This window comes from Sinohyriopsis cumingii, unplaced genomic scaffold (genome assembly GCF_028554795.1).
Source record: "Sinohyriopsis cumingii isolate HCF-2022 unplaced genomic scaffold, ASM2855479v2 utg001437l, whole genome shotgun sequence".
Classification (NCBI taxonomy): domain Eukaryota; kingdom Metazoa; phylum Mollusca; class Bivalvia; order Unionida; family Unionidae; genus Sinohyriopsis; species Sinohyriopsis cumingii.
In genome coordinates this window covers 1,947,150-1,966,163 of record NW_028315999.1, presented here as the reverse complement: position 1 = coordinate 1,966,163, position 19,014 = coordinate 1,947,150, and the positions used below count along the sequence as shown (strand labels likewise).

At 37.5% G+C, this 19,014-nt stretch overlaps 1 protein-coding gene across 2 annotated transcripts in view; it reads left to right on the top strand.

Annotated features, from left to right (window-relative positions):
- Nucleotides 1-19,014, top strand: part of LOC149772502 (uncharacterized) — a 59,117-nt gene that overhangs the window by 13,742 nt on the left and 26,361 nt on the right. Inside the window, exons 2-3 of one of the 2 annotated variants that reach the window (XM_089947728.1) lie at nucleotides 1,597-1,871; nucleotides 14,309-14,715. In XM_089947728.1, the coding sequence (XP_089803854.1) occupies nucleotides 1,652-1,871; nucleotides 14,309-14,715 (627 nt within the window). In that variant the 5' untranslated portion in view covers nucleotides 1,597-1,651. Of the gene's footprint in view, nucleotides 1-1,278; nucleotides 1,872-14,308; nucleotides 14,716-19,014 lie in introns of those variants that run through there. The other variant, XM_089947729.1, reaches the window with a different exon arrangement.

Genomic DNA, 19,014 nt, shown 5'->3' with positions numbered 1-19,014 from the left:
GACACATCATCACATTCAATGCCCCAGTGCTAGACATCACTGTAAACTGCTACATTGCAGCCATCATAGTGATATGACTAACAAATTGTTAAAGATACATTAAAAATCCAAATCACACACACACATGTATGAATCATTCCGACCTGTAATTACACTGCAATATTGTAGCCAAATATCAAAAGGTTACCTTATTTAGGGAGTCTTGTCAAAACATTGCATGAAAACTGTTAATTGACTTGCCTGTAAAGAATTGGCACAATGTAGGCATCACCTTTCCACAAACATCACCATCTTTGTAGACATAGGCATTAGCTAAAGAGTTTGGGCATTGAGCTCAGTTTCTCTGCTACTGTTGTATATACAGCAATGAAACTTTATATGTGTATTGATCATGGAGGGTACTGCTCATCACAGGCAGAACAAGGTTATAGTTACCAACCTTTTATGATACAATGATTACATTAAGCTTTTGTATTAGCTCAGTTTCTCTGCCACTGTTGTATACATACTTTACAGCCATAAAACTTTATATGTGTTTTTGTCATGGAGAGTACTGCCTAAACTAGGCAGAAAAAGATCACAGTTACCTACTGGTACCTTTCATTAATTACATTCAAATCTCAGGGGTTTTTTTTGCCACTGTTGTACATAGACATGAAACTTGATGTGCGTTCATTGTGGAGAGTACTCAATATCATAGGCACAAGAAGGTCACAGTTACCTATTTCTTGTGCTTCAATTATTATATTATATTATTATGTTGATTATTATGTTATTATATTTAGCTTAGTTTCTCAAACATTGTTGCATGTACAGCCTTGAACCTGATGGATGCATTTATCTTGAGGGATACTTCTCACCTTGGGAAAAGTAGAATACAGAGGTTATTTCTCTGTAGTTCTGTTGAATTTGCAAGGTTTGTTGATTATTCTATGATAGAACAGGTGGGATATAACATTCTGTGGAATTGTTATTTTGCTGTACATGTCTTTGTATTAGAGTTATTGATCTCTGTATATGTTATTAATAAATGTTTATGAATTGTGAACTTAGCTGACTAGTTAAATGAGAAGAAGGTCAGTAATTGTCATTTAAAAAAAAAGATTTAATGAGATCTTTCCATTAATTCTAAGAATTTGGGGATAGATGTTGCATCGGGGTAAGGAATGCTTGCATGCTTTGCAAATAATAGTCATCAATACATGAATCATTTAAGTTCATTTAAACAGACTAAAGTGTAGTCCAGACATTTAATGGAATATCTACATTTTTATTTTTTTTAAGCCTGTATGTATACCTTAGTTGTTATTTACCGTATATTTGGATGATATGTTTCAATCAGGTATTTGATTTTCATTCGATATAACCAGCAATTTTTTATACATTATCTTAAACTGATACATACCAGATAGCGAGGAATTTGGTGTGGAACCCTTGTTTCTAACCATACAGCCTATAAAAGTACCTCTGCATTTTGATAATATTATTGCCATATGTTTAATGCACTTGTCAGTTTTTTTTCCAATCAGGCAGTTGTTATAGCAGGCAAGTTTCATTCTGACCTGAGAAGCAGTTTTTATTTTTTTTATGTTTTAGTAAGAAATCAGAGACAGAGCATCCTTGGTTTGGATCCTGAAGTTAACATACCAGTATGGCATCGGGAAATATACCAATCTATAACCAGGAAGGGAATCAGCTAGTTCCCCAGAATCAATCAGCCAAGACACTCCATAGTACTGATGGTCTACAGACAGCTGGTATTGAAAAGGAATGGGATAAAAAAAAATCCCAGAGTAAAGCAGCCAAGGGAGCACATAGTATCAGGGGTCTACAGACAGATGGTGCCGAAGTCGAAATCAAAGAATTACAAAGTAAGTTATTATATACAGGTTTACAAAGATAAGTTTGATTTGTTTTGTTTAAATTGAAACATTTCTTACAAACATTCATGCTAATATGACATATTCCTTTAGCAGAGGTTTTTATTTTATTGTTATTGTTTTGTAGGGTTTAACGCTATTTTTTAGCACAAGATATACTATACATGGCGGCCAGTATAAATGGTGGAGGAAGAACCCTGGAAAACCCCGGGAAGAACCACCGACCCATGAGAAGCTACTGGCAAGCTTTCTCACGTACCTACGTTAGCCAAGCATGAGACTCGAACTCACACAGACAGAGGTGAGATGGCAGTGATCCGTAATGGTGAGCGCTTTAGACCACTCGGCCACTCGGGGCCCTTTTATTTTATTCATAAACTTACATCTTAATTCTTCATTTTAATTCTTGATAATTAACACGGAACTAGAAATAACTATATTTTCACACTTTCATTATACAACCTTTTATTGGGCTCCTCATAATTCGGTGAATTTTGTTATATTTTAAATCATACATCTTAAAAGCATAATGATATAAATGTGTGCATGGTCAGTGAATCAAAGATTGTTCAGGATTGCTGAGGTCTGCTTTTATCTTTAATTATTGACTTTTCAAGCAGTATGGTTGTATAGAAAGTTGAACATAGCATATATACTTCCCTATAAGTCAAGTACAACTGCAAACAACATAATTATACTCTGATCTACCATTGCTTGATATGCTGGCAGATCAGGGTCTGTGTTGGTTGTGTGTTCTGCTGACTGCTCCTGACAAACTGTAAAGACCCAAATCTGCTGGCTCATTGTGCAATGGCAGGTTCAAGTTTGTGCAGTTTGCAGTTGGTCTTGACTTATAAGTGAGTAATTTGGTACCTGAAGGATCACTTGTATTAAGTAATCACCAGTCTTAAACAGCCAATTTTTCAAAGCACAATGACAAAAATATTGAAGAAACAACTCTATTAAGCAACCATGTTTCTCCAGAGGATACTTTTCTCACTTCCCAGAGGGAGTTGTGGTTTAACTGTATATGTATTGGGTGGAAATCTCCAAAATGTTCAAGCTATAACCATGGGGCTATTTAAGTTCAGAAAACACACCCTGGTGCTTTATTGGTCAAGCAATTATATTGTAACGTGCTCCACCCCAGGGTTAATTTCCCAGCGCAAGCTCCCTTGTATTTAGAGAATTTCTTCCTGTTTCGATGGTTCGGCAATCCTCAAACTGAGACTTTGAATTGGTTGCAATAGTATAATGTACTGGTAGTACATAGTACGTCGTCTGATAACAGACGAAAACTCTGTAGAAATAATGGCTTCTTATACTAGCTACTTATTTGTGAGGAGATTATTTATCTAAGTATATAAACAACATAAAATCTGAATGAGAAAAATAGAGGATTTATTTTAGTCTTAACATGTCAATAAACAATTCAATATAATAGAATTCACATATTCTCTTCCTAGTCAATAAATAAATTAGTATAACAGAACGTACATATACTTATAACCAGCAGTCTCAACAGTTAGTATTAAATAATAATATTGATCAAATATAATTTACTATAATACTTTTATAATGTTTATAGGGGTAACATTAAAATCCCAATACAAATGGATTCAAATAAATAGAATTAACAGGCGAAACGTGTGACCATTTCTTTTACAATAAAAATATAAAGTCATACAAATGTACTGAAATAGCGTTATAGAGGCCCTATATCCCTACGTAAGAGTACTCAACACTTTATCTTTGGCTTTGATTTTCCTTAGTACATAAATTTACTATTAATTTTTATATTGCATAAATGAATGTATATTTTCTGATATGATTATTTCTACTTAATTTCTACTAGGAGAATGATAACATTCCCTATCACTTTTGGAAGCCGATTATATATTGCAGTTGCATACGAACCCGGTGCCGGTTGAAGGGAAACTGACTGGTTTGCGCGACACCCATATTTATAACCTTCGGTTGCACTACACAGTGTAACACTCCGCCAAAATAGTACATATTGTTAACAAGTATTTAAGACTCAATAAATACTAAATATCGTCAAATTATTGAGATAGAAAACAAAAACATTAAATGCTAATTATACTATTATAATCATAATCGCAAACGTATGGTCAAACACTAAAATCCTTGTGTCACATGTATAAACAGTAAACATTGGCCTCCAAACAAGGTGGTGCGGGAAAATTAGAACATGCATCATCCTAATGCGTTATCCTCGCAGGTGAAGGTAAGTGCATTATTTTCTTGTTGAGCATAACTTATTCTACGTAAAAACTAGTTATATCAACTGTTTATTGCTGTTCAATAATGACTGCATATACCACGTAGTGGAAATCTGAGGTGCCTCCAATATGTAAATTGCCTCCAGAACAAAGATGGCGGACATTGTGAAATACATTGAACGTTGTACATAATATGAATAATACAGAACATTTGTTTTGTAATATATCGAACTTAACATAGTCTCAGAATATCCAATTGTATATGAAACTAGTATATGTGTGATTTACAGCATTGAAACAATGTAAACCAATGATATAACACATTGGAGGTGCCTCCAGTACATAAAGTGCCTCCAAAACAAAGATGGCGGACATCGTGAAATACATTGAACGTTGTACATAATATCAATCATACAGGACATTTGTTTTGTAATACATCGAACTTAACATAGTCTCAGAATATCCATCTGCATATGAAACTAGTATATTTGTATTCATGTAAAATTCGTAACACTACCCCCAGTTTTTCAAAAGTTGTCGTCCTCGACAACATATTCATCATGCAACATGAAGTTTACACATAAAATAATTAAGAAAATTACAACACGAGATTTCTAGATTTAAAACTTTCCATTATCTCTGAGAACCATTATTAGAACCAGAAATGTTTCATTTAAACAATATGTTAGAACAAATATTCTTTATTCTACACTAGTACGACGAGTAGTGGAAAATCTATAAAAAAGGACATGTTATTTTCTACTGCCAAACCCCCTCAACCAGAATTTTTTTTTTATACATTTCAAATACCTACCGCAGGCCCTACTATTTCTAAGTATTACCATATTTTTCATATCCAAACAGGGATGCCCTGTAGCCCTTGAATTACATTGTCAGTAGATTTATCCCTGACCTCAGCTGCCTTCCGGAATGATTCCAGGAGACCATTTGGATCTTCAGCTGAGGTCACTATGTCTCGCAGGGCACTGAAGTTTTGGAACCGCATGAAACGGACGCTTTGGCCATCTACAATCCTAGGCTGAGCGGTCCCTGGCAGAGCAAGGAAATTATATTTTTCTAACAAGTTGTTTCTGTGTGGCTGCCCATCTGGATTCAGCTCTTTCTCCAAGGTTAGGGCAGCCATCTCCCATAGCATCAGCTTGACATCTGCCGTCTTCGTTGACCACTTTCGAGGGGGCCATCTCAACATCTTTCCCAAAAGAACGGACTCCTCTTTGACTCCACTCCAATTCCTCATAGCTGGAGGGTATAGTGGCATGCCACCAAAAGTGAGGAACGACAAAGCCTCATCTTTTGCTACCCTGGGAACACTCTTCGCAATGAGAGGGTTCTCTTCACCTGGGTGGCTGGCAGTTGCAGTACCTGTAGGCAAGGAGGTAGCTTCTTTCCTGGGAACGTTTGTTATATTATCATATTGATCCCCAGAATGATGTGGCTGTGTGGCCTCCTCTGATGGTTCGCGGGCCACTCTTCGCGGAGACGAAAACAAGGGTTCCGCCAGCTTGATGGATTCGGGAGAAGACAGATCATTCATCCCATATTCAAAGTCTATTCTGTCCGCCAGAACGGATTTTTTTTTTTTTTTTTTATATTTCTTTGTCTTTGTCTTTCCTTCCCCCAGGCATGTCAGTCTGTTGCTTGACCCAGTTCTGATATTCCCCATGAAAGGGCTTCAAAGTGTCATGATGTACAGTTTTCTCTTTGGCATTTGGGCTCTTCCTGACTTGATAAATCAGATCTGAGATCTGACCAATGACTAGGTACGGTCCTTCCCACTTCTCTTGCAGCTTGGGAGATTTTCCCTTGGTTTTGGTTGTAACTCGGATGCAAACAGCTTCTCCTACTTTGTACTTGATCTGATTTGCTCTGTGGTCATATCTTCTTTTCTGTCTATTGCTTGCTTCTATCATGTTCCCCCGTGCTTTTTCGTGGATATCCCACATCTTCTCTTGGAGTGACAATATATAATCAGAATCATTCTTAGTGTCTCCCAAGTAAGGTGGTTTTCCATAGAGTAAATCGACTGGTAATTCTATTTCTCTTCCCATCATCATCATACTTGGCGAGTATCCAGTGCTCTCGTGCACTGATGTCAAATATGCCAGTGTTGCTAAGGGTAAATGGGCATCCCAATCGCGTTGATCCGCTGAGATGTACTTGCTTAAAATATCCTCCACCGTTCTGTTAAATCTTTCAACCATGCCATCACTTTGGGGGCGGAAAGGTGTAGTTCTTGTCTTGTCAATACGTAGGATTTCACACAAACTCTGAAATAGCTGTGATTCAAATTGACAGCCTTGGTCCGTATGCAACTGATGGGGCACACCAAAACGGCAAATAAACTGGTTGACAAATAACTTAGCAACTGTTGAAGCCTCTTGATTTGGCATAGCATAACATTCAGTCTATCTAGTGAATTGATCATTACAACTAATATGTATCTGTTTCCGAAAACAGTTTCTGGAAGAGGACCCATGATGTCCATAGCCACTCGTTCCAGTGGAGCTCCAACAATGTACTGCTTCATTTTTGCTCGGTTTTGACATGGCGTGTTTTTCCTCATTTGGCATTGTTTACACCTTGCACACCATTCGGATACACTGTTTTTGTATCTTAGCCAATAAAATCATTCTTTTACTCTTTCAAGTGTTCTGGATATACCAAAATGTCCAGAACCAGGGTTGTCGTGAAGCATCTGCAAAACTTCATTCTGCAATGATGATGGCAATACTAACTGATACATTGGTCCTCGTGCGGGGCCATACCAGACTCTGCAAAGTACACCTTGTATGACTTGTAGTCTATTCCACTGAGACCAATATTCTTTGCAGTCCACATTTTGAAAAGATATTTCCTCCCACTTTGGTCTTTCTTGATAATTCTCCTTCTATTTGATGACTGTTGACAAAACGTTATCATTCATCTGAGCCTCTCTGATCTCAGATTCAGACTTCCTTTGAAACCAGTTACTTTCTATGCGGAGTGTTTCATTAGTTTTGTCACTATTACCCAACTGCATTCCGCCTACCATCCTAACTTTTGCCAAAGAAGTTTCATCGTCTTTAACCTCTTGCCTTTTACAGTAGTCACATGGATAGCATGGTCTACGTGACAAACCGTCAGCATTGCCATGTCTTCAGCCTGGATGATGTTTTATGGTCACCTTGTAAGTTCCTAAGATTTCCAGCCACCGTGCCATTTGTCCCTCCGGGTTCTTGAATTTAAGGAGCCAGTTAAGTGCTCCATGGTCTGTGCGAACAAGAAATTCTACTCCATACAAATAATGATGAAAGTGTTCAATCGATTGTACCACTGCAAGAAGTTCTTTTCGGGTAACACAATAATTTCTCTCAGCCTTGGAGAGTGCCTTACTGTAATAAGCAATTACTTTTTCAATACCATCTTGTACCTGAGATAGTACGGCTCCAATAGCACATCCACTTGCATCAATGTCCAAAATGAATAAATGTTCTACATTTGGATATGTAAGAATCGGGGCTGAGGTGAGGAGATCCTTTAATTTCTCAAAAGATTGTTGGCACTGTGATGTCCACTGAAACTTTACCTGTTTCTCAGTCAGTTTGTGTAATGGTCTTGCTACTTCTGCAAAATCTTTGATGAATCTGCGGTAATAGGAACAGGTTCCAAGAAAACTTCTCACGTCATGTAAATTCTGGGGTTGTGGCCACGCTTTAACTGCTTCAGTCTTGCCTGGATCAGTCGATATGCCCTCACTGGAAACAATATGGCCAAGGAAAGTGACCTTCCTTTTGAAAAGCTCGCACTTTTTGGGTGACACTTTTAACCCTGCATCACGGATTCGTGAGAGAACATCAGCAAGCCTTTTGATATGAGTGTCTACGTCTGTGGAAAACACGATGATATCATCCAAATAAATGAGACATGTCTCCCAATGAAGACCAGACAGGACAAATTCCATCAAACGCTCGAAAGTCGCTGGGGCATTGCACAGCCCAAATGGCATAACATTGAACTGATAAAGGCCACATGTCGTCACAAATGCTGTTTTCTCTTTGTCTCGGGAATCCATCTCAACTTGCCAGTAGCCACTGGCAAGATCAAGGGTTGAGAACCAACTTGACCCTCTCAGTGCATCAAGTGAATCGTCTATGCAAGGGAGTGGATATGAATCTTTCCATGTGACATGATTGAGGAGCCGGTAATCAACACATAACCTAAGTGAACCATCTTTTTTTGTAACTAGAACCACTGGAGCAGCCCAGGGACTCTTTGAAGGTTCGATGATTGCTGAGTCCAACATCCACTGTATCTCTTCTCTGGCTTCCTCTTGCTTACTAAGAGGCAGTCGTCTTGGGGCTTGCCTTATTGGAAGCGCATCCCCAGTATTAATCCGATGGTGAACGGCATTTGTCCCCCCAAGGTCTTCTTTATTTCTAGCAAAAATGTCCTGATATGACCAAAGGAGTGTTTTAACATCTCCTAACTGTTTTGATGATAATTGCTCTTTGACAGTCCACCAAAATATTTTGTAAATGCTCTGGGCAACATCTTGAACTTTGACGGAGCCAACACGGTCTTCTTGGATATCAATGTCGTCTTCTGGTATTTCTACTTTTTCACTGACCGCGGCACAAATACCTCGGTACAGTTTCCTAGTTTCATTGGAAACATTCGCTACCCGTAGGGGAATTTTTCCCCCTCGAGGATCAACGAGAGTCCTTGCTATAAGAATTCCCTCTCTTGCTAATCTTGACCCATGATTTTCTACAAGAGCACTCTCGACATTTGAGACATCACCTTTTACATCGGCCAAGATTATCTTTTCACTAGCTGGAGGTATTATCAATGTTTCGCTTATTGTAATTCGAAAAATAGAGTCCAGCTCACTTTCCTTTTGGCACAACAATTTTTCTCCATAAAAAGTGAGTGTTCCCTGTCTCATATTTATTTGACAGCCATGTGCATGTAGAAAATCATATCCAAGAACGGCAGGTGCGTCCACTTCAGCAACAATCACCTTATGTTCTACAACTTTGTCTTTAACCTTTATAGTGGCTTGTACGTATCCATAGGAGTGACAAGTCCCCCATCTGCCATGCGTAGTTTTGCGTTATGTTGTATAAGTTTCGGTCTGTTGTGCTTTGGAATGGTGTTATATTTATCTGGATGGATAACTATAATGGTAGATCCAGTATCTATTAAGCAGTTTACTTCAAGTCCACATATTTCTGTTTCAATGTATAATCCATCTGGTATTGATTCAAACTTAACAACTTCTAAATCCTTGGACCTTTTTTATTGAGGAGGCCGATGTAAGGTCCATTACACCAGCCGATTCAAGTTTTCCAATCTCTTTTGTTTGTTAGTAAGAGCTCCCCTGTTGCCTTTTGAGAGTTCGTCCTTCTGTCTCTTGATACACTCTTTTTTTCCAGTATCCTGGTTTATTACAATAATTGCAATTCCCCGGTTTTCTATTGCTAGAACCATTCCTAGCTTGTCCCACAAGTGTTGATGAAATTCGTCCGTCAGTCTGAGCCTGTATCACAGAAGCTCCATATACTGCCGCATCCATGATGTCTTTATCATCGCAATCTTCTCTCTGTTGTCTGATGCTGTTTTTGAGTCCAAGCCTCCTTCTTCTACCAGTTTGAAACCCTTCGTATTCAAGGGCTGTCATTAATGCATCCTCAGCTGTTTTTGCCTTCCCATGATGTACGGCCCATTCCATTTCAGAGTCATTCAACGCATCTGTAAAATAATCAAGGCATAGCTGTTGTCGAATCTCCATCTGTGCAGAGGGATATGCCAATCGGACTAACCTCTTTATTTCTTGTGCCAACTCAGGAAGTGTCTCATCCCTCTTTCTTAATCGTGTCTTAATCTGAGCCCTATATAATTCAGCCTGATTCTCAGGTTGGAAACATGCCGTTAGCGCAGCAACAAGACTATCAAAATCTCTACGTTGTGATACTGAGAGGTTGCTCAGCACCCCTTGGGCAATTCCTCTCAAAGCAGTAGCTAACTCTAGAGCTTTGCTTCTTTTATCCCAGTTATTAATCTCTGCCACCATTTCGAAATAGACAATATAGTCCTGCCAATTTGTAGTACCATCATAAAAGGTTGGTTTCTGATGTTTCAGCTGACCCCCATTGAACCGGACGTGAGACTGACTTCCACTTAAATAACGTGGATCATCTCTGACATCCTGTAACCTCCCAGCTCCATATGACAGCTGGCCAGTTCCGTCACCACCAGCATAGGAAACAGATGTCCCAAAGATCCCCTGCCGTGTCTCACATTGAAAATCCCTGGATATTCCCATGGTGCCCAGCACAGTACCCAAATTACTGCTTGAGCACCCTGCCCCAACCTCAAGGTTTGAAGCATAACTTCTGGAATTACGTGTTCCCCCAGTCTGGGACACTTCTCCTAGACCACCACCAGAAATTCCCCTGGAATGATCCACAAACAACAGCTCCTCATGAAAGTCAAGTCATTGTCTCACTATTATGGTTCTGAGGTCATCATATGCCTTTTGTAGCATATCCAATCGATACTGCAAGTTTTCCCTTTCCTTACTTATCTTCTCCGACGTTTGACAGTTTTCCCTCTGGCATGTCAGTTCTGTTTCAAGGTCACAATCAGAAACTGGCATCCTTAATTGCACTTCTCCACTTGGTGTTCCTGCTGTATAGGCAAAGGCCTGCGTGAGTTTAATTCTCCCGGCACCAGGTTCGCTGTCTCCACTGTACCCTTCTGTGGACGACATATTCCTTTCCATTCTTTTGAAGTATCAAAAGATGTTTCTTCCAGGAAGATCCCACCGCTGCCACCACTGTAACGTTCTCCACCCTGGGGTTAATTTCCCAGTGCAGGCTCCCTTGTATTTAGAGAACTTCTTCCTGTTTCGATGGTTCGGCAATCCTCAAACTGAGACTTTGAATTGGTTGCAATAGTATAATGTACTGGTAGTACATAGTACGTCGTCTGATAACAGACGAAAACTCTGTAGAAATAATGGCTTCTTATACTAGCTACTTATTTGTGAGGAGATTATTTATCTAAGTATATAAACAACATAAAATCTGAATGAGAAAAATAGAGGATTTATTTTAGTCTTAACATGTCAATAAACAATTCAATATAATAGAATTCACATATTCTCTTCCTAGTCAATAAATAAATTAGTATAACAGAACGTACATATACTTATAACCAGCAGTCTCAACAGTTAGTATTAAATAATAATATTGATCAAATATAATTTACTATAATACTTTTATAATGTTTATAGGGGTAACATTAAAATCCCAATACAAATGGATTCAAATAAATAGAATTAACAGGCGAAACGTGTGACCATTTCTTTTACGATAAAAATATAAAGTCATACAAATGTACTGAAATAGCGTTATAGAGGCCCTATATCCCTACGTAAGAGTACTCAACACTTTATCTTTGGCTTTGATTTTCCTTAGTACATAAATTTACTATTAATTTTTATATTGCATAAATGAATGTATATTTTCTAATATGATTATTTCTACTTAATTTCTACTAGGAGAATGATAACATTCCCTATCACTTTTGGAAGCTGATTATATATTGCAGTTGCATACGAACCCGGTGCCGGTTGAAGGGAAACTGACTGGTTTGCATGACACCCATATTTATAACCTTCGGTTGCACTACACAGTTTAACACTCCGCCAAAATAGTACATATTGTTAACAAGTATTTAAGACTCAATAAATACTAAATATCATTAAATTATTGAGATAGAAAACAAACATTAAATGCTAATTATACTATTATAATCTTAATCGCAAACATATGGTCAAACACTAAAATCCTTGTGTCACACGTATAAACAGTAAACATTGGCCTCCAAACAAGTTGGTGGGGCGGGAATATTATAACATGCATCATCCTAATGCGTTATCCTCGCAGGTGAAGGTAAGTGCATTATTTTCTTGTTGAGCATAACTTATTCTACGTAAAAACTAGTTATATCAACTGTTTATTGCTGTTCAATAATGACTGCATATACCGCGTAGTCGAAATCTGAGGTGCCTCCAATATGTAAATTGCCTCCAGAACAAAGATGGCGGACATTGTGAAATACATTGAACGTTGTACATAATATGAATAATACAGAACATTTGTTTTGTAATATATCGAACTTAACATAGTCTCAGAATATCCAATTGTATATGAAACTAGTATATGTGTGATTTACAGCATTGAAACAATTGGAGGTGCCTCCAGTACATAAAGTGCCTCCAAAACAAAGATGGCGGACATCGTGAAATACATTGAACGTTGTACATAATATCAATCATACAGAACATTTGTTTTGTAATACATCGAACTTAACATAGTCTCAGAATATCCATCTGCATATGAAACTAGTATATTTGTATTCATGTAAAATTCTTAACAATATGTATTCTAAAAGTTGTAAATTAAGCCAGTCTTGAAAGTTAAAGCCTGCATCAAAACTTAGCTGACTATAATACACTCTTGAAAGTAAGTCTTCCATGAAATAAGTGCCCCAATACATATTTAATTAACATTTTCTTGTGTGTGTGTGTGTTTTGGAAAAGAAAATTACAAATGACAAATATTATGCAGAACCTAATGCTGTAATTATGTGATAATTAAACAAAATGATTTTTTATTGCTGAATGGAAACATATGAATTTTCAATCCCTGCAGTTTATTTTATCAGCAGTTACCCAGATACATACAATCTTCCTGATTAATATCTGCTTATATTTTGATATTTTGATTGGAAAATAAACCTATATTCGAAGTAGCCTTCTTCGAAAATAAGCTAAACAAAAGTTTATATGAATAATATAAACTGGGACTTCTTTTAGGATTTGGAGGGCTTATAATTTTTAAGATACATGTATAACCAAGGGCTTTATGATCAGTATTTTTGTTAACATTTTGAAAAGGTGGAAAACATTTGGGATAGACCTCACAAAATAAGCAACACTATTATTTTCTGATGATAGGCCCATGCATGGTGATGCACTTATCCATAACATTTTATAATTTTTGGAAAATTTTCATTTTAAAAAGCCTTTTCCAATGATAAGCTCACTCCCAACTTTTCAACAACTTTACAATGCTGGACTCTGGAGATTAACTCACCTGTGGGATTTTATAAATAAAACTGGCCAAGAAAAAGAGAAATGAAAAAGCAAATTTCACCAACAGATAAGATGAACACTGAGAATTATGATAAAAACTTCAGGCACATGTTGAATGATGACCCATAATAATATCAGGAAAGTTTATTTTTTTGTTTTTGTTGGTTGTAACGGTCTTTTAAACACATTATTGTCTATGTTATGCCAGTAAAATGGTAGCTAAATACCTTTCCCAAAGACACACCAAGGTGGCTTGGGTGGGTATTGAACCTACGATGCATGGATTGATGATACTAACTGAGCTACCAGACTTAAGAAAGCAGAATAAGAGTGCTTATTACAGCCAACAAAACTATGAAAATGTTTGAAAAGAAACCATTAATTTTTTAATGAGGATTGAAGACCTGGTATTGACAATAATTTGTTACTTATTGATGATGACATGATTTCATTTACCAAATGAACTTAACGTTTTGGGCGGGCATGGGTAGAAGAATCAGATGGCTTCTTGTTATAGAAACACACATTTCCAAGGCAGAAATTGACTTCATCTTCTCATGCTATTATGTTATGACTGTGTTTACGATGGTCACTGCGTTGATTCTACAGAACATCTGCTGAAGTCAAGTCTTTATTAGAATGGCATAAACAAACACTGACTGTTGATAAACAAAACTTACTAGCCCATCAGACTAATAACTTTATGAAAGTTACTTGTACGACAGGAAATCTAGCCTCGGGCTAGCGGACTACCGCTAATTTTGAGCCCTGCAAATGAAGTAGTACTTAACTTTTGGGGCAAGCAGAATAGGGAAAAATGTCTCCTTCATTCTGTTTGGAAGATGAGGTGGGGTGAAGGGATTGCTTGTCCTATTCTTGCCCTTGCTTCTCCACCCTCCCTCTGCAATATTTAAGGAACCAATAACTCAATAGTTACTGTGTAAGGGGGGATGGTGTGTTATGCAGAATTATATTTGGGGAACAAGATACTATATTTATTTCAAATTTTCTTTGCTATTCAGGAGAAGGATCACAAACTTCTGCAGATACATATAAACTCCAAGGGAAAGACGCAGCTTTGGCCTGCCATTTCTTTGAAAAGGAACTCATTGAAATGGACAGTGACTGTGGCTGCCAGACAGTAAGGCTACCAGCAGTTGGAATAGCTGACACGGTCACAATCAAATGCCTAAAGCCAGACATGCAAAAGAAATCTGAAGGACTTTTTCAAAAAATGAAGTTAGAGATTCAGAGTTTTTCATATCAGGAAGTGCAGTTTTCAGAGGATCAGAATGGAACAGTGAAAAAATTTATTGAAGAGAATACAAGTAAAGATGTCTTACTGTATTATACTCCAAAGGATAATCTAGCTGTTTTAATTTACTCGAAGAATTCCACCAAGATAAGCAGTGTATGCCACAAATTGAAGGTAATGCAACTTCTATCAATCATTTACTTATCTGTGTTGTATTAATTATTTTGTCACTTGTCCTTGTAATTTTTCAGTATCTCTGTCCCCTTTTTTATAATTTTGTGAGGGTTTTAGAATACTTACAAGTGAAGTGGTATTTCTTTATAGTTTCTTCCTTCATTAGTAATAGTATAAGTGTTACTGACCATAAATTGTAAATCCTTTTTTTGTTTTACATTTTATTTTAGTTTTCCAGCATGCCACAAGTAGCTGGCACTCACCCCACTTTTTGAAATAAAGTATGTGTGGTTCCATGGACAGATGTCCTTTTTGTGCCTTATAGTTAGATGAGAAGTGGCACTTCACCGCATATCACCACTGCTATAGAAGCAGGAAGAAATGACCTGGTCTATCACTTCTATATTGGAAGACTTGTTCTGTTCTCTAAAGGCTTTTTTGACACTACCTGAGTTAGGAAAGTCACCAGCTTTCATAAGAAGGGATCTGTGGCACCATCTGGTGATCAGTTTCCTGGTGGTAGAAAGTTATGAGCTCTCATTATTTAGAGATGAGCAGCAACATCTGATGTATGGAAGTTGCCAGTATTGGTGTGTAAGTTCCACATTCCCGGTACAAGTAAAGTATGGTCTTCTTCTTCAGGTAGACCTGCATCCAGATTGCATTCATTCGGCTCTAGTTTCTTGATGAAGTCACCATTGCCTGACAGGTCATTGGCCAGTGACCATTCACTGGTCATTGAATACCAGGTAAGGCAGTAAGTACAAATCAGTGGGTATCTGTCATTTGTCGCAGGTCATTGGATTACAACACTGGGCATTCAACACCTGACCAGGCATAGGTGTGCTGAAAGGGATTGGGTTGATATTTATATTCTGGCTAGTCCCTATAGAGATCAGATACCAGACTTTGATCTACCATCTAGGGAAAGGGCTTAGATCATTACTACCCTGCTTTACCTCTGTTCCAATTTGGAGCCTGCAGTGCTCAGGGACTCAGCTAAAGTGAATCTGAAATGGTTTACTTCTCAGCATGGCACCTTGGATGAATTTTCTATGGCTCCATAGTTTGGCAAACCTTACTGGCCCTTCCCATATCCTTCTCCTACTATACAGTGAACCCACAGTCATAAAGTCTCCTTCTCCAAGGAGGGAGTTTAGAAGGCATAAGTGTATCTTGCCTCAGGAGTGAAGACAGGATGATGAACTCCAAGTTTTGTGAGGCTCAGATGAGCTCCCAAAGATCTGGATGTGTCAGGTTATATACCTTCCTCGGGGTCCACATTTCTGTCTCACCCATGGGGCCTGGTTGTGGAAGATGAGGAACTTTGGACAGCTTACAGTCACCTTATCCACAGACCTACATCCAGTTGCTATGTCCAAAGCCTTCTGGATCTACAGACACCAGTTTGGAATGTGTTTAGTCGCTAGAGAGACATTAGCTTGATTCAGGTAATAATGGTGTGTGTATCAGGTTGCGAGCCGATCATATTAGCTTAGTTCTGATGAACTATTTTAAGAGGATATCTGACAGAAAAAGAGTGGGAATGTTGTTTAATCCCAGAAGGAAAAAATATTTTGGTTTGGTATTATATTTTATATGAAGGAAAAAATAGCTACAAGTTGTGGTTGATGACTCATAGAGGTTGGAGAGAGAGAGAAGGAAAGAAATATGGCAGTGCTGACCTGTCACCAACAATGTTTTGGTAAGGACAGGATGCAACCAGGTTATGTTGACATGCCGGCATTTTGAGTTGTATCACTCACTCGATTATATGATGAAACTTTGTTTTATCAGTATAACAGAATGGCTAGTTCATTTCACATAAATTTTCTAAGAGAAAGCATGTCATTCAAATGTCATGTTCAATTTTATTTTGTTTATGTTATGGATTAAGTTATTATATTTTACACACAGGGCCTTGTGTTGTTCTATTCTATATCTTTGCTCAAATCCATCCATTAATTTCATATTTTATGTTATAAATTACACGATCCATGTTCGATAATCTCCTAGATAATGATCACCAAAGCACCATTACAGATGGGAATCATATAGCACTCCACCCACTCGCTAAGAAAGTGGCTGCTCATCTCGGGATTTGAACATTTTATTCATATGAACAGTCTGAGCAATTATAAAATAGAATGTAACCACAATGTGATAATTTCTGTATTACTTGTTAAGAAATATAAATTGGAGTGACTTGAAGCATATCAATTTTATTTTGTTTATGTTATGGATTAAGTTATTATATTTTACACACAGGGCGTTGTGTTGTTCTATTCTATATCTTGCTCAAATCCATCCATTAATTTCATATTTTATGTTATAAATTACACAATCCATGTTCGATAATCTCCTAGATAATGATCACCAAAGCAGATGGGAATCATATATCACTCCACCCACTTGCTAAGAAAGTGGCTGCTCATCTCAGGATTTGAACATTTTATTCAGATGAACAGTCTAAGCAATTATAGGATAGAATGTAACCACAGAGTGATAATTTCTGTATTGCTTGTTAAGAAATATAAATTGGAGTGACTTGAGGCATTGCCTGTACATTTTATGTGTTCAGTGCATGCAATTTTCTTGCTGTTTCTTTCATGTTTTGATGATTACATTGCATGGGATTGAGGCGTGCCTTTGCTGTTACTCTGTACATTGGGGAGAAGGGTCAAATTATGAATTTTTGGAATTCAGAGGTGAAATTACCTTAGTATTTTAGGTAAGCCCACAATAGTATTTATACTTTGTTTGGTTCATGTGCTTTAAGCTGAATTTTAGGGAGAAAAATTCAGGCTTGCACTGCATGATTGTTGATTGTGTGTGCAAGGGATAGTTTTTTTTAAGTGAGTCTCTAGGTAAGTCCATCCTAGAGTAAGTAAATATGTGTGAAGCTATTTTGAGTAGGACAGTAAAACTGGAGTCAGTAGAGAACAAGTAGACGAGGATGGCAACAGACACTTAGGAATTTAAGTCAAATGGTAAGGAAGTTAGGTTACAAAGGGGCCCAGTTAGCTGACATGCCAGCAATTTTAGATATATCATTCCCTCGATTATATGATGATTTTTTTTCTCTCAGTATAACAGAATGGCTGATCGCATTTTGTAATTCTATTTCGAAGAGAAAGTGTATCATTCAGATGTCATATTCAGTTTCATTTTGTTTATGTAATTGTTTAAATTATATTCTTCGTACAGAGGCTTGTGTTGTTCTATTCTATATCTTTGCTCAGATATCTTATTCCATCCATTAATTTCATATTTTATGTTTTTAATTACTCAATCCAGGCAATAACACTGTGGTCATTCATCTCCTAGATAACATGAAACCAAAGCACCATAACAGGTGGGGATCATATATCACTCCACCACCTCACATTAATCAAATGTGGGAAAAGTCAGTGGTAGACTTGTTTTCTACAAGGCCGAACAACAGGCTACCACTTTATGTCTCTTCAGTTCCAAATCCGATGACATGGGCAATAGATGCTTTCAGTTTTAAGTAAGATTGACTGTATTCATAATGCCTTCACCACCTTTCAGAATTAACCGTTGACCCCTTTGTCCAGTTCAGGCATTATATTTCTTGTTGAAATGAAAGGGAAAAGAAAGGGTCATTGATGTCATTTTTCTCTATCTCAAATAGATATCTGATATTTTGGCAGCCACCATCTCAAGGTTGATTCGTTTCTTCACAGAAAGGCCTATCAGTTTCTTACTGACAGAGATCTTTCATCATAATCAAAGATATGAAGCTAGGTCTGTTGTTGCCTTTTTTAATCTTTCTTCTTCGGATGATGCCATTAAAGGTACCATTTGGCATTCTCATTCCACCTTCCCTTATTTTACCTCATATTGCACCAGAGTGAAGTCAGTTAATGAATTAAGTCCAGTTGTCAAGCTATCCTCCAGTTGGCCACTACCCACCAAGCTTGCAAGTTCAGCAGGGAAATGATAGCAAGTAAATTGTATCACTACTGTTAAAATGGGGGTGGGGGTAAACTAATTTTGATTATGTAATACTTAACTGCTTTTACTGTTTCATTCCTTCCATCCTCTTTGCCCTGATGTCCTCCAGTCTTAAGTCATGATCAGAAAAGGCTGAAGTTCTGAATTTTGGAATCAGACTTTGATACTGTCATCATATTTTTTGTTCAAGACCTGTAATTACTAATTTGGAGGAATGAATATTGACATTGAACTGGAGACTAGCGACAAAAAAAGAGATAGCATTAGACTGTAATGGTAGGTAAGTATTACATAACTGAAATAGTTAAGTATTACATAATT